Here is a 25,978-nt window from a genome sequence, read left to right as displayed (position 1 = left end):
GAGGAAGGGGGCATAGGTTTCTTATCTGAATCCATGCTGGAAATGTAAAAAGAGCCTCGCAATGCTTCAGCAGGTAAACAACCATAAGGAATCTTACAAGAATGGCGGAAATTAATCAGGTATCAGACTTAACACAAAGACATTTTTTGGCTGTAGATTCTTATTTTTCGGCGTTTGGGAGATTCTCCCTTTCTCCTTCTGTAGTTGTGGGCATCCCCTCTGTTCTGCTCATGGCCTTAGGCAAAATCGTTAGGTTGTTTGTAGGATAACACTCTCTTGCACTTTGGAACAGGTGGACATACGTGATGGGCTATGTATATTTTCTTTCTTTATTTTAAAACCTTTTTTTTTATTTTTGGTTACTATGGCCTTAGGTTCGTTATTTATTAGGTTACAGCTACTGTTGCAACCATGATATACACTGGGCTGGACGATCTTACTAGCTTTAAGTGATTGTATATAGTCTTGTCGTAATGAGGTAGCCTAGTTAAGTTTCATAAATTTAAAATCGAGATCATTATGTAGTTGAATTCGAGTGAATTTATATGACTCAGTAGAGTAGTAGATGAACTTAAAGCTACTTTTCTTTTAGATATAGCAAGTCAAATGTAGTGCCAACGGATCTTGTGATTTGTACTGAGACTGGACGTTTGTTAACCAGGATGGGACATATTTGCATATCAGATACTTTCCTTCACGTTCCGCAATTGAGTCAATACTTTTGATTAATTATTTGTTTATAAGAATTGTGTTTTTTTTGGATTACTACCATGGATTTGTTGTTTTTTTGACGCTAATGTTTTATTTATAAATATATCTGGGTATTTAATTTTTTTTTTTTTTTCACTTTACAAAGGGCCTTAATATGGTATAAAAGGCTAAAGCTGTCCCAGTAATAAAAACTGGTTTTGATTCTCCGCTCCCCCCATAAACTCCCTTATATGTCCTTTTCTGGAAAGGTAAATTATTGTGAAGCCTCGTAGTGGCGTTAGGATGGACCTTTCACTATGACTGCAAAAAGCGTTAATGTTTTTTTTTTATAGGATATCTGTTGTTTTATTATAATTTGCCTCACCGTCGAGGAATAATATATTCAGGCATGAATTTACGTGTTGGGATATAATTACAGGCTAATAAAAACAGGCTATTATGGGATGTAATAGCCTGTGATTAGCTTGTGTATGAGGTTGACTCTTGATGATAGAGCGAATCACCCAGTACTGACAACCACCAAAGAGTGTCCAAAATAGGCCCGGTCTTGTGCAAAGCCATCATTCAGATGAAGGTTCTAGGATCTTCTTCCTGTCTATTTTTAAGCTGGCGTGAGTGCTTTGGATAGAATTCAGCTGGAGTAGTTGTTCCTTGGCTTTATGTGGTGGGATTGTCTGTTGTCCCTGACGCATGGTGGCTTTCAATCATTATAAGTATTTTAACATCTGTGACATGAAATTTGAACAACATCTGAATACAACACCTTTTATATAATATATGACATCATTGCAAATAATTTCTAAGACCACACTGGCTAATCATGGCACAACGAAAAAATGCAAAAAAAAGAAATAAAAGAGGATAATAAGACCCAGTGAAAGACAGAAGAAAACTATGGAGATATTTCGGTCGAGACCCCCTCAACTGTCCTCATCGCAGATTAATAAGAAGAAATACAGATAAAAGTCCAAAGAACAATATAAAAACCAAACCTCAAAACACACTCTGAAACTAAAATAGTACCCTTTCTGAGGAACAATGAAAGGGTAAGTGAATAAAAACGACAATACTTAATGGCAGTTATATGTAAAGTTTTCTTAAAGGTTAATCGCTTCCCAGGTATTGCCTTATCATAGATTCTCTTCTAGTCCTTGGAAAGGGTCCTATTTTAGTTTCAGTGTGCCCTTCCATTCTGGATACTTTGTGAAAATACTCTTTATGGCATTCCCCTTGCTCTTATGTTAAAACATTCGTTCTTGAAGAATAGGGTAAAGAAGTAAAATCTTGGTGTAATTTGAGAGCTCGTGCGCCTATACCTTATTATTATTTTTTTTCTTATTAAGGTCCCCTTGGACAGGGCTGACAGATTTAGTTTTCAATCCGTTTGATAAAAAGTTGTTTTTTTTACCCATTTTTGGACCCTGTTTTTCAAAATGGGTCATTATTCCAAAGAATTAAATGCGGCTAGGAACTGGCAACGTAAAGCCTAAAAGACTGACGTAATCCTTTTAAGTATACCTGCCTATCCCCTTTTAATTATTTTAATTGGCTTTCAATTATTTATATTTGTATTTGGAAGGTTAGGAAGGTTACGGGATGTGTGTGGGAGGATGTGGACGTATAGGGATTATTAAGCTATATAGGATGCATGAGAAGGAATCCTGGAGTTCGCGTAGTCCTCTTCTCTATTCATAATGATTACTTTGATCATACTCCTCACTCCTTACTGATGTTTTGCCCGGTTCAACTGAGCAGGATGTTCTTCAGATTCTTCCTATTTACTTCTGCTGGACAGGTATCAAGACGACACCATAGAGAGCACTGGTCTTTTTTCGGCTTTTGAAAGGCTCGAGATTTGTTTCCGGGGATGAGATTATGTGAAACCGTCTCCATATTAATTCAAGTAAAAAAAAAGAAGAAGAAGAAGATGACTAGTCCCTGTTCTAATTGTATTAACAGTAACAGAGACAATTAAATAGATTATGTTTATAATTTATCGCTGAAGCTAGAATCAAAACAAAACGTCAAACTCTTATAATATCATTTAAATGTCACTTAATTGACATTTTCACTGTTTCACTCTCTTCGCTCTCATTATTTGAAGGTAGTGACAGGTAAGATTCTGTTTTTGGCTCGTTAGATACCATTTCGTAAGAAGAACTTTCAGACGAACTACTTCTAATACCCCCTTCAGCAGGCTTTGTTTCTCCCTAGAAATAGGGTAAATTAGATCATGAATTGAAAACAAAAAATTTCATGTAAATTTTTAATATAACCACTACTTTTTCGAAGCAGTTGATGATCTACCTTTATAAAAGACTGATATGTTTCAGCTCAGCACCTCTACGGGGATTAAGTTCATTTCTTTCATTTATGGTTAATTTTCTTAAAAATAGGGGAGGATAAAAGGTAGGTATGTTAAGTTGCAAAATAAATCAAACAATAGCAACGACTTCAGAAAAAAGAAAAAAAGCGAAAACCGGAGCGTTTATTAAATTCCAGAGAAAAAAGAAGAATATTATGGCCCGAGAGAATATTATTGTTTCACATAAAGTTTATCCATTTTAGTGTTTATTATTTCCAATTAGACGCACTTTTCCTCACTATCATCATTGATTACATAACTATAATTCATGTTATAAGATGTAAAAGTTATTTAGACTTTAGTAAATGATCTTTCTTGAATAAAAAATGAATTAATTTGTCTTTACTATGCTTTTAAGTACGCAATTTTGTAATTATTGTTGATAACGAAGGAATGGGAAAACTTATCCAATCTAATCCACCTAAAAATAACCATTTTCAAATTTTTCGTTTTCTCAGATTAAAGAATGAAATATATTGTTCATCCAAACCAAAGCCATGCCTGTTAAAAAATATGAACTAGAGTTATATCTTTATTCCGAAGGTCCAGTATTGAAAAGGATTAAGTCCAGAGAAAAGTAACTTTTAACATTCATCAAAAGTTTAGCAGCTTGAATCTTGAAAATTGAATCTCTTAGTTTGTGTTCAATAATTACAAGCTATTTGATGCTTCTAATGTTTTTCCCTTTTTTCACATACCTGAAAGCTCGACTAATGAAAGCTTAAGGATGGCAAAAATACGCGCTAAAACCATAAAACATTTTCACCTAGTTTGCTGCGTTTGTTTAGCTATCAGTGCTAATTTAATTAGCGTAAAAAAAAGAAATTCAACGAGTAGAATATATAAAACATGGACCAGAGCCGAAATGTCTGGTACCTAACCATGGTTTTTACAAGAAATAGAAGCTACCACAAACTTTAGTTGAAATACAAACTTCCTTTCTGGTATGTGTCCTTTTGAATTGAATTTAGCCCCCCCCCTTCCTACAAATTGTAATGAGGGTTAATTTCGTCTGGGCATTCAAAAGGCTCAACTGGGATGCTTGCTCTGACTCTATAAGGTTTGATTGAGATATGATACCTAATTTTTCTAAATGCTCAGATGTCAAGAATAAAGGGACCCCCCCCCTTCTCTCATGAAATTTGGATCGTTTATGAATGAGACCACAATCAGATGGATTAGACTAGGAAAAGTAACACGTTGCTGGGCTGATTTCGAAGAAGTCAAAGGGGGGAATATACCAGTTTACCACAGGGTGCTTTCCAGAACTCAATTGTCGTTACTAATAATTATTTATTTAATATATTATTATTAGTGATTATTTGTTTCTGGTTCAAGACAACAGGTAGCACGACATTATAAGCAATTTTTATTGTAAGTGCGGACCGGACTATAACATAAGCCATTCTTAATGATGAGCGCCGCCAGAAAATTTCTGATGTGAAATGGCAAGCGCTAACTGGAGCTTTGTTTACCAACTTTTAAATGAGATTATTCCTGATTATCCTAATTTTGTGCATCTTCTTAATGCATTTTTGTTTCTCTTCTGGCAGTTCCGTGGCCGTTATGTTGTAAATATTTTTAGGGGTAAAACTTATCATCTGCCATTTTAGGCTGAAGGTAGTAACAAGTAACTATTGAACATGCATGATATAATTAAGTCCGGGAACGAATCCATAATCTTTTACTGAAATCTCGTAAATTTATTGCAACGAATTTGTCAATCTCCAGTTTTTTCTCTTGGAACCAATTAAAGACAGATTTTTGGCCAGGAACAAAAAAATTGAGATTCTACACTGAGACTGGAACATTGACAGTTTTTCTTTTAATATTACGTTTTTTGTCCTGGGAAAGAACAAAACACGTGTTCCATTATCCCTCGGGAGATTTTTTGCCTGAAAATTCGACTTAGCAAATTTGAATTTTCTTAGCAATTTTTAATTTTCTTAAAAATATGCCCAAAAATTTCTGGCAAAGTAAACCATTATGCAGGACTTAGACAAAAAACAAAGTACTTGATATCTGTCAAATCCAAACAAATTCTTAGAATAATATATAGCAAATGCTAATTTTTTGCTGCTATTTTTGTACATTGGGATGTTTTATATTTGTTTAATAGCTTTAGGATGTTGCTAAGTAATTCTTGATGATATTCATTAATTGTTTCCTAAGACTAGCACCAAATCTGGCCTATAAAATCGGCTAGTAAAAATTATACTTCGCAAATAACAAGTGAAAACGCAAGTTATTTGAAAATAGACCAAGCTTCCATTGTCATAATCAATTTTAATGTATAAACCAGCGTTAATAATGTTTCTCGGTCATTATTTTTCAATGTTGTAAAAAATGCTGTTCATTGGAAATGAACAACGGAAAGGCAGTGGCGGATTCAGGGGAGTGGGACGAGGGAGGCGTGCGCCCCCCTAACATAGTTTAAAGTGGTGTAATTTACTTAATTAAAGCAAGTTTGCGTTAATTAAACTTGCTCCTAACTCAAGTTTTATACTTTTTCAAGTTTTTCAAGAAGAAATATTTATACTTTAAGAAGAAACAATAAAAACTTTCAAAAAAACTTTTACTTGAATGAAAGAAAACAGCCCTTAGAGCACGCTACATGTTTACTCTCTTGAATTTGCTATTTTTTACATCTGATATAAGGTATATAATAATCTATAAGCATTTTCTTGGATGACTAAATGCCAAACATTCTAGGGTAAATAATAACTTCTCAGCCAATACTTTCTTAGCATTTAATGACACTGGTATAGTAAGTCAAAGAATAGGAACGGGAAACATATACATACACCTCAAAAATATACCACAAAATGCCATAGATTTTACCTTTTACACTTGTTAAAAATTAACCCCGTGTTTAGTTTAACAATACTGGGTAAATACAGTATTGAAGAATTTTAGAGGTCAAATCGTATACGTCCATGTATTTGCGAGTTCAGGGTGCTAGTATTGGTTTGAAAATTAATGTTAGGAAGACTAAGTCACTAAGGCTAGGAATAAGTGAAGATGAAAAGGTGACGTTGGGTAATGAAAAGATTGATCAGGTGGGCAGCTTCACTGACCTTCGTAGTATTATTAGTAAAGATGGTGGGAGCAGTGAAGATGTTATAAATAGAATAGCCAAGGCTCAGGGTGTTTTTTCACAGTTAAAAAAAAGTCTGGAAGAATAGGAAGATAAGTCTGCAAACCAAGATTAAAATATTAGAAGCTACAGTGATGACAGTGGTCAAATATTGCTCTGAAGCATGGGCGCTCCGAAAAGCGGATGAAGATTTGCTAGATATTTTCCAGAGAAATTGCTTAAGGATTGTTCTGGGTACCCGGCTGACTGACCGTATTTCAAACAATAGGCTATACGAAAAATGTGGTTCAATACCGCTTTCTAGGTCTATAATGAAAGAAAGGTTGAGGTGGTTGGGGCATGTTGTGCGGATGAAGGATGACAGATTGCTGAAGATTGTTCTTTTCGGCCAACCATCTAGGGCTAAACTGAAAGCAGGTCGTCCCCGTCTGGGGTGGGAGGACGTCATAAAGAAAGATTTAAAGGAAATGGGAACTTCGTGGACGGGTGTAAAAAGGGAGGCTTTGAATAGGTTGGGGTGGAGGAGGAGCGTGCGTAGCTGTGTTGGCCTCAGGCGGCTTGGTGCTGCGATGAGTTGTTAGTAGTAGTAGCAGTATATATATATATATATATATATATATATGTTAGTTGTTAGTAGTAGTAGCAGTATATATATATATATATATATATATATATATATATATATATATATATATATAATATATATATATATATATATATATATATATATATATATATATATATATATATATATATATATATATATATATATATATATATATATATATATATATATATATATATATATATATATATATATATATATATATATATATATCTCTCTCTCTCTCTTTTTCTCTCTCTCTAACTATCACTCTCTTTCTTTACAAGAACATCAACAGATGTAATTAGCATAAGCAGAATTCAAAACATTAATATCTACCATAGTTTTTAAGAACTTCATAATCCTCCATGTCCGGACTTGAGCCTTTACTTTCAGGCCAACTTTCTTCCTTCATAGCCTGTAAAAAGGATTTGACTATCATAAACGATTGTTTAGATATTTTATTGAAGTTGACCAAACAATTCTTCATTATCATATTTGTGATATTCAAAGTATGATAACCGTACGGTACTGCAAAATTTAAGAATGTTTGATTAATTGTTTTATTTCTTTGCGACCGCGGAAGAACGCCGGCAGTTTAAGTCCTGGTGCTTTTTTTGGTAACTTTTTCGGTAACATTCCGAAAAATATAATACATTTTTTTCTTTTCTTTTTTACACAGATTTTTTTTTTTCAAATAGATTTTCATAGGTCTGTCATAGGAAGATTTCCCCATAGGAAAAATCTTTGTAGGCCTACTGCCTTGAATAATCTTTATGGGTCTGTTACTTGAAAAATTTCTGCCAGTGCCAGAAGCACACTCTAGTGTTTACTTGTATTAAAAAGTACAAAAACACAAGCATGCAGAATTATGGTTCTGAATCAAATTAAAAAGTAAAGTGGCCATAAAGAACTATGAATCTCTAGATGCATTATGATTTTTTTGTGTGGGGGACAAGATGGAGTTGATAGTTGTTATTTTTTTTCTTTTTTCTTGGTTAAATCTTGCTTTTTTTTTCTCCCAAACATGAATCCGTTAATTCTATGTATAATTAATGCAGAATTAGTAGCCTTATACTCCAATTCAGCGCCTCCAAACGAATTATTTCCAATTAGTTTCCCTCTCTCTTACTATCAGAATTGGTCACAGAGCTTTCATGTTTAACTCACGCACTCAATGACAAACATGATTATAGAGTACAGATAACGCGTGTTAAAGCAACATTATTTGTTTTTCAGCAAATAAATGCCTTCATTGTTTCTCAATGTTTTTAAGCGTTAACGGACCCAACAGTCATCTGGAAAAATACATCAAATGTAAATTACGTTCAATCGGGTATTAAAGGGAAACAGGAAAAATATGGGAAAATATTCCCCTGTTTATTCAAAATTTGTAAAGTCGACTCGTAGACATATTTTTCATGGTTGCAGCAGTAGCTCCAACCTAGTAAAGGACGAAATGTAGCCCTTAGTAACATGGGCGTAGGCAGCATGTTGTTTAGGGGGGGGGCAGTCGATAGTGTGATGGAGTTTTATCAACTGCTTTTTCCAAACCATCTGCTTTTTCCCCCATATATAATTTAAATTTGAAGGCCTAGGGGGGGGCAGCTGCCCCCCCTCCGAACGCCCCTGCGTAGTAAGCAAAAAATAAAACACATGTTCAAAAACAGGCCAGTGAGAAAAAATAATTTGTAGCTGGTTTCGGAATAACAACTAATGTCTCGATTGGTCTTAACAGTAAACCGATATTTCGACAAAAAATTTATGGGAATTTCAAAAAATAGACCAAAACCCCCTAAAGAACAGTGTTGGACTCGGAAAAGTTGCTTCTCTGGGATGTGACACCATATTTGAGTGACTTCGCTGCCTGTTTCGTTGTGGTTAGCTCTTTACTATTCCAACTAAGAAAAAGCCAAAGACTTTTTCCTGTGTGTAAGTGTAATATACATTGCTATCGAAGAACTGACGATGAAATGATATGGTATTTTCCAACATTAGAGCCATGGTTTACTGGACCATGGTTTACAAGTATTATTTAAGAACGATACCAGCTTGTTCGGTTTGAATACAACGAGGCTTTTGGGTATGTACGAAAATTTTTATTATTTATGATAAACTGCAGACAGTGCATGTTTTGGCAAGCACATCACGTTTTTTCTTTTATCTCACCAGCAAAGGTTTCCTAAACCCGTCATTTAGGTCTGCTTCTCTTAACTGAATTTTTGATTGCCATTTGTTGTACCATTATTGCTGGATTTTTGAAAGCAGAATTTAATTTCTCTTAGTTTCCCAGAAATTGAAAATTTATTGTGAATATTATGCCCTTCCCAGAGGTATTGACTCTAGGGGATGGTCCAACCCAGAGTTTTCTAGAGATAAAAATGTGTGTCCTTAGTACTTCCGAAACCATGGAATTTCAAGAAACCTAATTGAATATTTTGATTTTTTGTGCTATAAATGTTGAAAAAACTAAAAATATTCTACTTTAAAATGAGTATTTGTATAATTTTTTGGTTTTAATTACATTTTTTTTTGGCTGATCAAATTTATCTAAAAGATCGTAAGCCTCCTTCCCAAAAAACGTCGGGGCTTAGAACTCCTCCCTCAGGCCTAATTTCTAGATTGTAATTCATAAACTAATTTTGGGGCACACCTGCAATTGTAGAAAAGTTATTTCGGGGAGATTTACGCACTGTAATAGATCTAACAAACGAATTCAATGCTATCTGAATAAATGAGAATTTTATCATTTGGTGTGGGGGGTTAGGACATAATGGAAATGTTCATCTTCTAACTCATTCTAATCTGTATCAATGCATTCTAACATTTTGTTAATGAACAGTTCGTTTAGAATTTGATTACACCAAATTTTTAAACTATGAAGTAGAAAAAATCAAAAAGAGGAGGCTGTACCACTTTGATTTTTAATGTGTTAATTGACAGGCTGAACAGATTTCTATAATTTATTATCTTGGGTTATATGCTTGAACGAAATAAAAACCTTTCTTCTCCCATTTTTATATTCCACTGCTTTAGGGATGTCCTATGTCATACTCTTAGGGAATATTTTTGTTTGTGCATTTAATCATGAGCTACTCAAGTGTTATGACACTAAACCCTTCAAAATTTTAAATATGGGTTGGAAGTTCAAAGGAAGTTTAAACATGGGTTGGAAAACAAAGACGCAATGAATATAGTACTGAGTGCAGAATAGATGTCCATTTCCTAGAGATAATGGGTTCAGAGTTACCCAAGAGAGACCCATATAATGGTGGATCCCTTGATACGGTTTGTAAATGCGTAATATTCTTCCTTTGGACAAGTTCATAATTACGAGTTCCAACCAAGGGCAAATCCAGATTTGGAAAGAAAAAATCTAGTGATTTTTTCTAATCTACGATTCGTCGAGCAAAAAGAGATCATTCAAAATATAGTACCCCCTTGGCCTCTCTGAATACTGGATAAAACCCTTGCCCCATACGCCCCTAGAATGCATGTGAACCTGAAATCAATCACGGCGTATATTTAAGCAGGTGGAGGATAGAATCTAACTTCCTGTAGAGGCTGTAAAATAAAAAATAGTTAATATCTATCTAACAGTGTTTCAGTTAACAGAATTAAGATTTTCACAGCATATGTTAGTAGTGACAATGAAAGCATGAGTTCCAATTGAGCCTTTTGGGCAACAGACAGCACTCTGGTTAAAAAAGGAACAGGGACAAATCACAATCATTTCTTCCCATAAAAATCTTCCTTACTGTATAATTGATCCTTCTTGTAATGAGTTAAATAATAAAGGGATATTATATAAATACCTCTGGTTATGTATCAAAGGGTCTCTCGCAAATGGGTCTTCCACAATTGTAATAAAATAGGTTTACGATATTAAAGCTCATACGATGCATGCTGTAAATCAACTAAGTTTAAAGAATGCATAATTCATTTTTACATGTAGTATGCGATACATTGATTTTTCTTTACAGAAAATGAACTGAAATAAATAGACAATAGACTGCGTAAATCAAGCAATTACTAAGTACTTTATGATTGACAAACCTAAGGAAATTTCTTTTCATCTTGACCCCTCCCCAAGCACATTTTTTGAGAGGATCCCGAGTTCGTTCTTAAGAGTTAGGAAAGTTTGTTTAAAACTCAGAAAATTACTTTCATGTAAAAATTCAGCTTTTAAATATAAAATATATTAACAAATTTTAGTTATTTAGAAACCCACTGTACTCCACCACTGCCCTTTCCAATACAACATAAAATATATTTGCACCATCTTGAGAATATAATTGTGGTTGTAAAACTTTATTGTAATGAGGTTTGTTTATTCGGCTTGTATAGTAGAGATTTATTATCTGAAAGACCCACCAATACACAGCACAGGTATTGTCATGTAGAAGAATGAAATTTGTCAAAATTAAGACAGACTATTTTAGGAAGTGTTTTATTTTGAGAGGTTAGAAATCCTGAGAGCAGTTACATTCGCCACAAAAGCTCAATAGATTGATGCTCACATTTTCTATTTCAGCTTGAACTTCTGGCTCCTCTTTCGACCGTGCTGCTACGACAACTTGTTTGGTTTCAGGTTTTATGTCTTGAGATGAAATACTTGTGCTCTGTTGCTGATCTTCATATCCTGATTCAGTCATAACTTCATCGTTTTCAACTTCAGACTCTTCTTCAACCTGTTTTGGACCTTTTATTACAAGTTCAGTAATCTCTATAGACCTTCCGAAAGAAGCTGTTTTAAATTTATGGCTGCTATGGTCTTTCAGGGAATCTAGTCGTAAATTAGTCAAACACTTTGTCGAGACTGATACTTTTTGTTCATCATTATCATTATTGACATAGTTGTCCCCAATGATTACACTTCCATCAGTTGGTGTAATCACAAGTTCTGGAGTTTTATTTTGCATCGGTTTTAGTTCTAAGACTATTGGAAGTTTAACTCTGCGAATAGATGTACAAGCAGGTACATTTTCGTCCGTAAGCAAGTTATCAGATTTCAGCAAAATAGAGCCAATTTTATTTTGTGATGATACCTCCTCGACATGATTTTTATCTGCCTCTTGTGTATTGGCAGATGATATTATATCACATGCTGTATCCTCAATGAATCCTTTGGTTTGCCTTGTTTTTGTCTCTGAAGATTCTAACTGAATACTTCCTGGGCTCTTTTCTTGGCTATCACCTTTATTAAGCGTAAATTCCTTTTTACTGTCAATCAATAATGTTACATCAGGTGTCAAATTATTTGTTACTCCTTTGGTATTTTCTGATTTTGTCTCAAAAAATTCTAGCTGAATACTTTCTTCACTATTGCCAAATTTGTTCTTATCGGCGTCGTTTACTTTTGTATCATTTGCAATGCTACTTTCAGTTTCTCTCAAATCAATAACCGTTAGATAAAGTTATTTTACATTTTCATCATTTTTCTTATTTTTTATCATTCTGTTATTTTTATCTTTTTCATCGTTAACTAGTTTTGGAATCTCTTCGCTTGTTCCATACATTTTAGAATCCAAGCGAAGAGTCGGTTTCTAATTCTTTGATAGGGACAAGTTTAATTATTAAATAGGCTCATAAGCACATAAAGATTAGCGTATTATTCCTCTTCTTCTGTAGTTTATTGCTTCTTTCGCTGCTCTCATGATTTCATCCACTTAATAAGCTCGTGGTGGCATACCCCTTTTTGTTGCTAGTTCTGTTTTGACAACGTGCAAGGCTTGCTTAAGTTCTTCATCACTTGGAATTTCATCTTTCTTTTCTGACCCATGTTCACCTTCAAATGGTGTATCTATTATAGCTGATTTAAACTTAATATTGATATCCATATCTTCATTGCCATTTCCACACTCTGGACTCTCTTCTTCTGCTGCTTCATTCTCACTATATTCGTAACTTTCGATAATCAACTCTTGTGGCGGTGTATCAGAGAATCTGACCTTTGTTAATCTTTCTGGATACGATGGCACTGTTTCAGTATCAAGGTAAGATAGACTAGTTTCGTCACCTACTTCCAGCTCAACTGACCCTTCCTTCGCTTCCACTGCCTCACTTGGCATTGTTAAATCGTCTGCTTCAGTTATATCATCTTCTTTTTCCATTTCTTGTTCTGGCTCAGAAAATGGATCAGCCAGAATTTCCATCCCTGTTACCGATATTGTCATTTTTCCACTGAGGACTACTGGCGCTGCTTCATATTCTGACTCGTCTAAATCAAGCTGCTCAATAGGCAGTGCTTCAGCACAGCATTCGGCCTCTGAGATAAGTAGCTGGGAATCAGATGGGACCAAGGCATCAAGCAAAACTGACGAAATTTCTCCTTGTGGTAGGCTTTTTGATTGTGTTTGTGATTGTTTAATCGGTAAAAGACTTTCATGTAGCTTCCCTCCATCTTGCAGCTCTGCAACTACTTCCATTCCAACAATTGATATTTTCGTCTCTGAAGTTGCCACAGCGTCTGAGCCGAATGGCATTTCAGATGTCTGTTTAAGAATTTCGTGGGCTGGTTCTACATCAGCTGAAAGTTCTGGTTGAAGCGTTGCGTCAAGTATTTCTTGGTTTGACAAAATTTCACTTACAGCTTCTAACGTGTTTGCGGCAATTATTTTTTCTAGTTCTTTTTCTGCTTGTCGAAGACGCTTTTTAGTGCCAGACAGATCCTATGATGTGAAAAAACAATTATATAAAAGCTAAATCTAAAAAGGTACATATATATGGTATCTCATCAAGGGGACACTAAAATTTCCTGAATTGAAATTCCTGATCTTCCAAGAATTTAGTTTTATATATAATATGTGTCTCTAGCAAAAAAAGTAAATAAAAAAAATACAAACAAGAACCTAATACATTAAGCAAGCAAAGGCACTTTGGCTAGTAGGATTAAAATAGGTTGAACAACCGCACACCGGTTACACTCCAGTGATAACGGATGACATGTTTAAAATATTGGTTGACCAGAACCAGCATAAGAGGATAAAATAATTAATACTAAAAAATGGTTCTATCACCATTTTTTTTTCATGGCACACTAGATGGCAGCAACACCTGCTTTTAAATAGAATTACGTGTAAATCGAGTTCCGTGTATCATTTTTCTATGGTAACACATTAAATTCAAACCATATTAAATATAAATTTGCTTAAGGAAGGCCAAGTTTTTTTTAATAAACCGCGTATTTCAATCTAAGAAAAAAAAATGTAAAAGCGGTAACGTATCTCTTTTTTAACTTCCTCTTTTTTATTTTTTAGGAAGTCAATTGACTTGGCTTCTTGGCTCCTAGATCGAAAAATTCAATCTGCTTGATAGCGATAATACTCAAATTTCTGTAAATATTTACCTAATCAAAACAACCGTCCAAGAAAAAAAAATTAAATTCAATACAAATTAAATAAGATCTTTAAATTCTATCTAACCTGTTAGTGATAACAAGGTGTAATTAAAATGTGAACTATGCTAAAACTAACCGAAAACTAAAAACATAAATCCTAATAACAAAATTTACATCAAGAGAGTTTACTTCCAATATGATTTAAAGTATATGTTATGACATTTATTACGAGGCGTTGAATCATTAGGATGAGGCAGTGCTTCAATTCATGGAGATGTATCGGGGGTTTCAAAAATTTTTTTTATCAAAATCTAAGGAGACAGAAGTAATTTTATTCTCATTTTTTTAATTTGTTCTATAAAAATACGAAAACAGGCCCTTGTTTTAATGAAAATACCGAAAAAAGATATTTTCCGAAATATAGGCAAGGAAAGTCAGAAAAATCTTGGGGGAGGGAAAATTAATATCCCTTAATAGATTCATTCTTTATATCCTTTGATATCCTCGAATATATTATATTAATATCCTTTGCTTATCGTGAAACAGACTTGTCTTGCACCAGCCGTTTTCGTCTAATAATTTCTAAATATTTTTTGAAACAGTTGATATTAAGACATAGAAATTATGATATAATTTTTCAAACCTTAAGACATAAACTAAAAATCTTTTTACCATTTTAAATTCAGCACAAAGATCTAGAATGAGACATATCTCTAAACACTTAAATAATGTTATCAACAAAGTTAGAACATTCATTCACAAAAAATTTTACGGCATAATAGTATGCAACATTGATAGAAGTATTCTGGTTGTATTTTTAAATAAGGTGTAGAATTTTTTAGTAGAATGTTACAAATCTACCCATGTTAAGGCTTATATGTGTTTCCCTTATCATTTCGTTGTCATTGTAGCCTAATTATCAAAATTTGTTGTGACATTCATTTATAGTCACATAATCGTTTCGCATTTGCGATTTTGTTCGATTTTGTTTCTATTTTTTGTGTTGGTATTTTTTTTTTCTCCTCTGTTCTTTCCCGGCCATGGAGCCTTATGGGGGAGATTTTGTTGATGTAGTTTTTTGTTTATGATTTTTATTGTTAAATAAAGAACTCAGAACTCGTAACCCCATTGTCCTCAAAATTATTGATGTGTAGAATAGAATAGAGTGTTATTTTAACAATTTTATATCACAGTATGGTTGTCGAATTTGAATTCTATGTCAAAAAAGCACAAGTACGTATATGTATATCACATCGAAAGAAATTGACCTTCACGTCAGACATAACTCATTGTACACAGGACATACAAAAAAGAGTCAACACTTAGTTAAAAAGTCAAAAATAAAAAATTAAATAGATAACAATAAAAATTTATGACTAGATTTCCTGGTTATTATGCAGCTCAACAAAACTCGGAACAAAACTCTTGCAATATCTTTCATGTCTAGCGGGGATGGGAGTCAGTTTGGGGACTTTTTGGGATTTTATACCGTACGGTCTATTGCGGGCGGGATGGAATGGTTCAAGATGATGGAATGTAATCGGGGAATAGGCAGGGTCTTGGTACCGAAACTAAGGCACAGATGGCTCCTTCTCTCGGCCAACGTGGTGAGCTTGAACTTACCTCGTAGATAGTGATATGGAACCTTCCCTTCAACATTTATGATTCTAAGTGCTCGTTTTTTGACATTTTCAATCAAATAAATATGCTCTGAAGAAAGACCAAAATGCCACACTGGACAAGCAAACTCGAATATTGGTCGGATAAAAGAACAATAAAGCTGGAGAAGATCCTTAGGGGGGCAAGAAAATTTTATCAAAAGTTTTAGAAGGGAAACCGAGGGGAAACTTGTTTGAGGATATTTTGAACATGGGCGTCCCACTTCAAGTCAGCAGTAATTGTCACCCCAAGTAGTTTAATGCATGTGATAAGAGATTTCTGGAGGAATGGGGTTTGTGAATGTGGGGGATGATTTTGAAAAATTAACTGTCATAACTGACGAATTATTAGGGTTTACTTTCATCTTCGACAAAGAAGCCTCCTGTGTGACATCGTCAAGTAATGTCATAATTGAGCTTTTCATATTTAGTCAGCAAACCTCAAGTGCAGACAGGTCGTCCACATATTTCCGTCACTTTGTGTGGTGAGTCATGAGGCTAATAACAATTATAACGAATAAACTGGGACCATCAGGGTTCCCTAGGGGATCTCAGTAAAGATAGCAAGGTGATCGGTATATACATTTTCATATTTTGATAAAAAAGATGCAACAATTTTAACTAAAAAGAGGCTCACTTGAAACTCTGTCAGTAGTTTATTTACAAGAATATTGTGGTCAAGTAGGTAAAACGCTTTATGGAGATCAATTAATAAAAGATTCAAACGAGTATCAGGGTTTTCAAGGTTTTTATTAACGGTTTCAAGAAGATTAACAATGTAATGTGAAGTAGATGTCTTCTTCAGGTTTCCAAATTGTTGCAAGTCAATAAGTTCAAGAATCTCTGCCTTTAACCAATTAGCTAAGAAACCCTCGTACATTTTTGAAAAAAAACGGGGGTTAAGGCTGATAAGTTGTACTCCAGTAAAGTCGTTCACGCCTCCCTTCTTTTGGATTGGAGTAATATAGCCCAGCTTTCAGCACGACGGGTAACATCCGGAATTCCTAATATCATTCAAATACTAGCAAAGGGTGTTGATAGTCAATCAGAGAATGCTTTCATGAGATCAATTGTAATATCAATGGGGCAAATACTATTTTTTTTTTCATTTTCTGTGTTTTTTTTTATTATTTGCTTTGCTGAAATTTTTGGGATTTTATGTTTTGGAGTTTCAGGGATTAGCTGGATTTCCGAGAGAGGGGGGAACATTTGCACAATGCTAGCTTGGTATTTATTAAGCTCATTGGCTGTCCGTTCAGGAGGTTCATCCAAGAAAATAAAGGTTCTTGCACGAGTGACCCCCTATTTCTTTCACTTTCTTAAACCATTGCTGAGAATTGCTCTGTTTTAAGTAATTTAGTTTATTCTTACCATAACGAGAAGTAGCACGACACATTTCTTTCTTTATTTGTTTACAGAGGGTTAAGGCTTCCTCTTTCTTTCCGAGGCGAAAAAGTTCTAGTTTCAAATGGATTATTCCTTTTATTTTCTCATTAATGTAAGGTTTATCTCAGGGACATACGTTCTTGGTAGCCTCTGGGAAACAATTTTGGTAATTTGTCATTAATTTTGTTTGAAACAAACTAATCTTTGAATTAAGATTAACACACGACAAAACATCATCCCAACTCTCGGACGTAATCCAAGATCCAAAATCAAAAGACTTTAACTTGTTATTGGCCGGTAGGAAAACTCAGAAACTAAGTAATTTGTTTTAAAAACTGGCAGTGGATTCAAATGTAGCATGAAATGATAGCTACCACCGAGGGGAGGGAAATGTAATGTTTTTCATAAATAGTTTAATGCAGTTCATTTAATGCTTAATATTTACCACTGAAAAGGTTAAGTTTGTCCAAGTACGTCAAACCTGCTCGTTATTTTATAAACCGTGTATTTATAAATGACTAGAATTTTTTTCTGTTTTTTTGTTCTTACAAAGTGGAAAATACTGAACTAAAAGCTGTTAATCTGACTTAGAGTTTCAGTACCCGAGTGGAAGGATCTACTTTTATGATAAGGATGATACTGAAACTGTCTTTAGCCGGCGGAGCACATTTAATGAATGTATTGTTTACTATATGTATATATTGAATATATAATGAATATATTGCTTATGAATATATATGTTTACTGACATAGTTGTAAAACAGTGATTTTTTCCCATGGAAAGTGGGCCTTTATAAAATTCAATCCTTTTTTCAATGATTGTTCAAATGAAATGCTTGAATGACAACAAAATTACATGTACCTAAGAGCTGAATAAACTTTGAGAGGAAATTAACCTTATTGGGCTGCAAACTTGTCGCTTCTGTATTGTGGAGCAGCAGAGAGCTCAATTTTTACAAAAAAATTCCTAAATTTTGGTATAATACAAAACAAGCAAATCTGTATGTATTGGCATATGGTACTTACTTTTTCGTATTGATCCTTTGTTAAAAGTTTTTCTGAGACTTATCCCATTTGAGCAACAATTCTTTCCATTGCTGCTTCCGTTACTTCCAACCGTTTTCTTAACAGATCCATTTCCTGCTCCTCTAGTAAGGTACAAAAAGATAAAAAAGGGGTTGATAAATAAAAGTCGTTTTCAAAAACTGTTTTTTCCAAGAGTGTTATATTTCTCGTAGGTGTCGCAAATTTTTTGAACTTTGCATATTGCTAGATTTCAAAATGGAGTTGGGGCACATATCCGGTCTGTCCCCCCTAATATCCACTCATCACGGCTGCAGCGATTGGTGCAACCTAGTCAAAAACGAACTACGTCCATACTAACAAAAAAAAACGTATTTTGCAAAAAATAAAAAAAAAAAAAACAGCGAGAGAGGAAAAATTGAAATTTTTATATGATTAAGGAACGGTAACCATTATATGGATTTTTCTTATATTAACACCATGTTTAAAAGACAAAGACATGGGAATTTTGAAAACAACCCTGAAGCCCCCAAAAAAATGGAGTCGGGCCAAAACAAAATGACATACAACAAGAATCATTCACAGCAACTCTCAGCTGCAGTCAGGGATTCAGCCAAACCCTAAGTGGCGATCAACTGCTTTTTTGGACCAAAGAAGAGGATTCCCAGAGAAATTTCGCATATCTTAAATACATAGAATTTATACTTTTTTTTGTCAGTGCCCGAAAATATGTTCCAAGAAGGGAAATTGAGCAATTACACAAGAGAGAGCAAATGAGTTGTAGACTCTGGCTTTGCAGCAAGCAAGAGGTCCAAATGCTTTTAGCAACTTTTTACCAAGATGCACGAGCAGGAGGGAGAAGGATCCTTACCTATTTATGAAACGTTCATTTTTCTTTGTTGTATATACGTGTACTTATTACCAACAGAAAAACTGGTAAAATAGCATTTCGATTTCCCAAGAGGTTAACATACTTCTAAACTCGACTTTTTCCCACTTCGACAATTTAACATAAAACTATACTAGAAGAATTTCAGCACTAAAATTCAAAAGGGTCCAAAAAATGTAAAGCGCACGTATTAGATCAAAGACTTGTTACAAGAGGAGTACAGACAGGGCTGCCACTGCACTTTGTCAAACTCACTGCCTACTGACAAAAAGTACAACAACACCAAAAATATTCTGTTTTTGAAATTTTTCGCACGTTCAGTCCCAAAAATAAATTGAAATCTTTGTGCAGAAGGAACTTTTTTTCCAAAAATTAACCGACTTTAACGGAAACTACTAAACAGTACTGCTGTCTTTCGATGGCTCATAAATGTCTATTTAGGAAGAAATTTAGTAAAAATGGTAGAAATGCTACTGCCTTTAGTAACCACAAATGTAAAATTGAAATGTAAATTTCTACGCTCAACGTTACACGGTTTTAAAAAACACACCTAACGGTTTACGGATCAGAATAGTAAAAGAAATTTTCGTGCATTTAGGCGCTTTGATTTTTTCAAAGGAAAAGAAATAATTGTTTAAAGCAGAATTTTTCAGAAGAATTTTTTTTTTCTGAATTCAACCTAAAATCGGACTCTTTCCAGTGCCCGTCTTATTTACTGGCTACATTTTTAGTTTTGTATACTGTCTATGGCAACCCTGATTACAGATTAGGAAAAAAAAGTAAAACTTACTTTGTTTCTTTAAATCTTCCAATTTTTTCTGTACTTGTTTTTCACTGGCTAAAACTGGTGGTTGATTTAATTCTTGAACGCAAGTACCAGAACAGCATTTACCTGCATGCGAACGTGCGGTTAATTAGCGGCTACTTTCTAATTAAAATTATTGTATCTAAGCTAAAATGTCAATGAACTCGTTTTTGGGCTATTAAAATACAATTAAAATGCATTCCACGTCTGGTTAACCAACTACGTGGCAACACCTTGTATTTCAAAAATGGTCGGTTCGCATGTTCTTTAAGTATGATTTTCAATGGATAAAGTTTTCCTTAATTATAAATAGCTTGAACAGATATTATTCAATACATATTTGGGTCGTATTTTATTATTTTTAAATTTCACACTTTCGCTTCTGAAGTAACATTACATTTTTAATATAATTGAAAGTTTTCACTTATTCAATTATTTTATTAATGAAGTAGAAAAATACTTACCAACTAATTGTAATTGAACGATTTGATAAGAAAAAAATTGCTAAATTCCCCTCCTAAGTCTAAGAAACATAACTAAAGAAATCTCAACGGTTAGTAAAGTGCACCTTAAGCTGTCTTTTTAGAAGCTTGTCCAGTTTGTACCCCTTTGGCTCTTGAACGATCTATTTTTGGTCTCGTATGCATAGTTTAAGCAGGGCTGGCCATTGCAGGGGATGGGTAGGGGGTCCATTGTTTCCCTAGATTTCAAAAAATACTTTTTTTTGTATTTTCGCTGAAAAATGCTTGTTTCCAGAATTTTCACTGAAAAATAAAAAAATTTGCCCCACCCCCCCTTTAGTTTTGTTAATTGGTGTCACTGAATATAGGAAATTTCTAAATGGCCAAAATTCTCTGCACTAGTCTGTTGCGACCTCACACGTGCTTTAACGAGAAATGCGTTCTCATTCTCAAATTTTCCGTTTTAGCCACCGAAATTGAGCTGAATTACAAATTATTGTCCTGTGACAAAATTAGCCTAAAAATTAAAAGGAAGAAGACAACATTTTGTTTCGCACGCTGCGGAATAGTCAATGAAAATTTAGTAAACCTTGATGATTCGCTCACTTGTTAACGATAAAGACAAAATCTTGCATGTACAAAAGGGTTAGTCTCACTGAAGGGATTTTGATTTTTATTACAGTAAGATTCTAATTGATATCACTTTTTTCATGTCTCTGAAATATTTGGCACATCACAAACAACAAAATTATTAAGCTTTTGGGCAACTTAGGATTACAAAATATAATATTAAAAATTTAAAAAAAAACTTAAATTGTTATTAAATTGTAAGTCTTTAATCTTATTTTACTCCAAGAACTCCTCCAATAGATGCATATTGTACACGGTAGACGATGCTAAAGTACATGTTGACGATTCGCTAATTACCCACCAGAAACAGTTCTAGCGTGGATTTCTAACTTCTCTAGCTGCAACTGTATGTCAGAAAACAACTTCCACTACTAATGTTTTTTTCGCTACAATATGTTAACTATAAAATGTTTTCACTGGCCCTTTAAGGTTTTCTTAAAGAGTGACAGGGTTTTCAGGAAAGTATTTTTGAATTCGTCTTTAAAAGATTGACAAATGACAAATTGCTTCGGTTAACCCTTAAGAAAATAGCAAAGCTCATTCCATGAAAGGGAAACCCAAACCTATTAAGGAAGAAGTAATTTTTATGATAATTCAGCTTCCTCAATGTCAACCTTTTTGTAGATCCTCGCTCCTTACTTTTCCATATTTTGATCTGCAAAATAGTTTTAGAGAATCCAAGGTCCATAAATAATGTTCAAACCTTATGCCTATAGTACCATTTCAGAAGTGTAAAAATTAAAATTAGGAAGTATTATGTAATAATCTACAATCATATAAATTCATCTATACGCGTGAAAGATTATATTGTCAGCCTTTAAGCATTGACAAAAACATTGCTCAGATGTTTAGTTTTACAACCTCTCAAGACAACCTCTCCAACCTCTACAAACTCTTTACAACCTCTACAACTTCTCAATTCCCAAGTTTATGTTTCTACCCGAGTAAATTCTATTTTGTTGATTTGAAGCAATTAGGGTATCTCGAACCCATTTCTAATTACCATTACATTGTTCATTTTATGGACTCAATTGGAAAAATAATGAAACTATCCAATATTTGGCTAAATTCAACTTCCACTGGCCTTCAAAAATGGGTTTGCATTGTTAATTACATTTATATTACAGAAACTTGTTATTGAGTTTAAAACTAGTTTGTTCCTTGTAAAACAGGTTGCCGCATTCTTCTCAAAAAGATCACAAGTAGGTAAATATCTATGTCACTGCCCCGATCCCTTTACTGCTCACAACAGTGTACCCCCGAGAGCTCTTGTAGGCTCCCTCCTCTTTTTTGTTATGATTGAAAGCCTTTCCAAAGATTTTTCTCATAGAAGGAAGTTTATAGCAACTTAATAATCCTATAGCCTGTCATAAAATGTAACGAGGGGTCTTATGAGTATTTTCAAAGCCATCGCACACGAAGTCTTGGACTTTAACATAAGGGTTATCCCGTCTAAACTTGCAGTAGCGCCAGTAACTTCCCTGAAATTGCCCGTCCTCTTTCTTAATCCCGCCCCTACAAAAATTTCTGTTTTCTTCTCGAGTCTACTTGGTGTAGACATCTCTTCTATAGCACAACACCCAAGCTAAAGACAATGCTTTGATATCCATCCTTTAACTCTTTAATAAATTTCGATGTTCCCTCTTGATTTCTTAAGGACGTAAACCACCTATATTCGCTGTCATTTTGAATATGCTTATCATGTTTTCAACCTGGCATTGAAAGGGATCATTCGCTTAAAACTGAATCCTTCCAAAATAAAATCCTGTGAATAATTTTAAAATTGGATAGGCCCATACTCCTCCCTACTAAAAAAAGGAAAAAATAGAAAAACAAAACAAGGTGGAAGCACAAGTGCAGAAAAGTTGTGTTGTCCCTCTTTTTCTAAAATAAACGCAGAGTTAAACCAACGTACCGAAAATATCCTCCCCAAAAGGTACTGTGCTCTCTCTCAGCCCGCCATTATTGTATTATGTATATACTCATTTTATTTTATTAATTTTTTTTTATTCATCATTCGAAGTTTTAAAACTAGAGAGCTTTTTTTCGAATCTTATTAGTTTTTGTTTTTTCTTTTATACCCTTGTTATATCCATGCTGTCATCTTATTTACATTAATACTTCTTTATTTCAAGTTTTTAGACTGTTTTCAATATTTTTTTCGTTTTTATGTTGACTGATAATTGCAAATTTATCAGAGCTTATAAATGAAGGAATGAAGTGAACACGGCTTTTCTTCTCAGCCTCTAATGAGCTGAACTCTTAGAGTTCATCAAGCGATGGAATATATTTATTCATATGGCCAAAGAAACTCATTTTATTGGCATTGTTGCAAAACCCATTTATATTACATTATATATTACAAAACCCATCATATTGTCCTGAAATACCGTACTTTGATCCCCAAAATAATGAAACATTAGGGGACCACTAAAACGAAAACCCAACCCATTTAAGCACCACACTTTGCTGCAATTTTCGGATTTTTTTAGTGATAGGTGGGGGTAGGGCCACTGACTGCTCCCCTGTAAAGAGTGTTTGGTAAAACTGCTGAACATAAAACAGATGGCAGTGAGAGGAAGCTCTGCTTTCTATATAGTCCTAAAATGTGTCCACTTTGTGCTCAGTTTTAAAACATTTTTATCTTTGATCTTACTATCAGATCAGGCTACTTTTCAATATTCAATTTTGATGGAGGAATTTTATTAAAATCTCTATTATTTTAAAATTTCTTTCGGTTTTATCTAAAAAATTCAGTTGCCAAATTAAATTTTTCAAACGAGCTGAAGATGGCAATAGCGTCATATCTTATATGAAGCTAGTGGTAAGCTATCGCTTCAAATCATTTGTCAAAGAAGGAGAGTCTGCATTCTGTGCCCATATAAAGATTGCAAAAACACGATGGCTAATCTTTGGGTTTCTCAGTTCATTCTACCTATGCAAAGATTGACCTAGTAGTTATTTCTCACTCTTCAGGTCAATTTTAGGGCAACTTTAAATACTACTAATACTACTGCTAACAACTCACTGCAGCACCTAGCCACCTGAAACTAACACAGCTACGCACACTCCCCCTCCGTCCCAATATATTTAAAGCCTTCCTCTTTACAGCCTCCTAGGAATTTCCCATTTCCATTAAATTTTTCCTTACGACATGCTCCCACCCTGTTCGGGGACAACCTGTTTTCGAGTTGGTCCTAGACGGTTGGCCGACAAGACAATCTTTGGCAATCTGTCATCCTTCGTCCACAAAACTTGTCCTAGCCATCTCATAGTTTCCTTCATTATAGCCGAAGAACGCTGGTTGAACTGAATTTTTTGCACTGTTTACTGTTGGAGAGACGGTCAGTCTCTTCATGTTCATCTTCATGTTCTTCCAAACTTTCTTCAACTGTGAAATAACACCCTGTGCCTTGTCTATTCTACTCTTAAAATCTTCACTGCAACTGCTGTCTTTACTAATGATACAACCTTAATAGGTTAAGCTGTCCACATAGCGATCTTCTTGTTCCCCAGCCTCAACTTTCCTTCTTCATTTATTCAAATCACCTTCACCTAGTCAAAATGACTTTGCCTTCTAAACATTAATTTTCAAACCTATTCTTGCACCTTAAACTCGCAAAACCTCTAAAAACTCATTTATTTTGGTAACATCTTAATCTAGGATGCTTAAATCATCAGTCTCAAATCTAGGAGAGTTTTACTTCTCTGTTTGATTCCATTTTCTCCCATAAAAAAATGTGTTAGAGGAAAACGCGATTATGCATGCAGTATAAAACACTGACAGTAGGCCTACCTTACATTGCAATTGAAGCAATTTTTCGTGAAAGGACCTCAAATTGTCAGATAATGTATAGAGAAATAAATAGCGAATTATATTTATTTTTGCTTTTAGAGTCACTCCCTAAGAGTTCATTTTAATTTCTAGAATATGTTTGCATACCAGAGACTGCACTGTGTATCTCAAATTAAAAATTTGAAAACAACCCCACGAACAGGCAAACAACTATTGACTCTGTAACAACAATTCTAAAAGGAACTTTGAAATCATTTCAGTGCTATAATGTCAGTAGTTTTTTTCTTCAAAATTTTGCATTGAACCCAAACGACTTCGTCTTTCATAATGGACGAGCATATTCTAAATATATTCGAATGCATTCAATAAAGAAAGTTTCATATTATTTCAACAATAATTGCCAGAAGCATTAATCTGCAAAATTATGTGAAATTTATGGGGCATCCTTTCTATAAATAACCTATAAATCTGGTGAAAGGAGAAAAAAAGGTTGAAATTAATATGTTCTATGGGTAGTTTTAAGATCTACAAAAAGAGAATACAAGAAAAATGTACAGCATTATTCAATTGACTGTGTTTGACTGCACTACAGAATTTATGGTAAACCGAAAATAAAATGTTCACTTTTATATCCTTCTAGTAAGAAGTATACTTATAGGGGATGATAAAGTATAAGATGATAATTTCAAATTTGACAAAAGAAATGACTAATTGCCAAAAGTTTAGTGTGAACTGGATACATATCTGAAATACGGATATTGGCTAAAATACAGGGGAAGAGTTTAGATACACAGAAAATTGTTTGCTGACAGAAAAGTTCCCGTTCAAAATTCAACTTGTTTGCTTTGCAATGCCATTTTCTGAATATTTCAAGATAAGGTAACCTTTTATCTTGAGTACCTGCAAATGAATATGACCAGTATTTCCTATCCCATTTATTTATTTTTCCCATTTAAGACACTCTAGAATTTTACGACTTACCCTTTATTTCGTGAATCTTTGGATAACTCAATCTACCATTATAAATGCCAGCAGTGAGATTCTTAGCACTGCCTGTTTACGTGAACAAGCATAAAACATGCAAAATGTGGCAAAGAACAAAGCAAAACGAAATATACCCATCGACAGAATCAGTCTGATGGATTTCAAAGCGTTAGTTCATTAACTATTCACACAATAACTATTAATTTATGTTTATTAACGTTCTCATTCCA

At 34.1% G+C, this 25,978-nt stretch overlaps 1 protein-coding gene across 1 annotated transcript in view; it reads right to left on the bottom strand.

The window, feature by feature from the left end:
* Positions 1–7,105: 7,105 nt before the first annotated feature.
* LOC148947015 (uncharacterized) overlaps positions 7,106–25,978 on the bottom strand; it is a 43,356-nt gene continuing 24,483 nt past the window's right edge. The window contains 6 exon segments of the mRNA XM_089096486.1: positions 7,106–7,195; positions 11,298–12,166; positions 12,470–13,448; positions 16,412–16,621; positions 18,187–18,308; positions 19,863–19,964. Of these exon segments, the coding sequence (XP_088952612.1) occupies positions 7,106–7,195; positions 11,298–12,166; positions 12,470–13,448; positions 16,412–16,621; positions 18,187–18,308; positions 19,863–19,964 (2,372 nt within the window).

Source organism: Artemia sp. Qi Xiang Cuo, chromosome 11, assembly GCF_049724085.1.
Source record: "Artemia sp. Qi Xiang Cuo chromosome 11, ASM4972408v1, whole genome shotgun sequence".
Lineage (NCBI taxonomy): Eukaryota > Metazoa > Arthropoda > Branchiopoda > Anostraca > Artemiidae > Artemia > Artemia sp. Qi Xiang Cuo.
The sequence above is the reverse complement of the archived record's forward strand: the minus strand, read 5'-3'. Positions and strand labels throughout refer to the sequence as shown.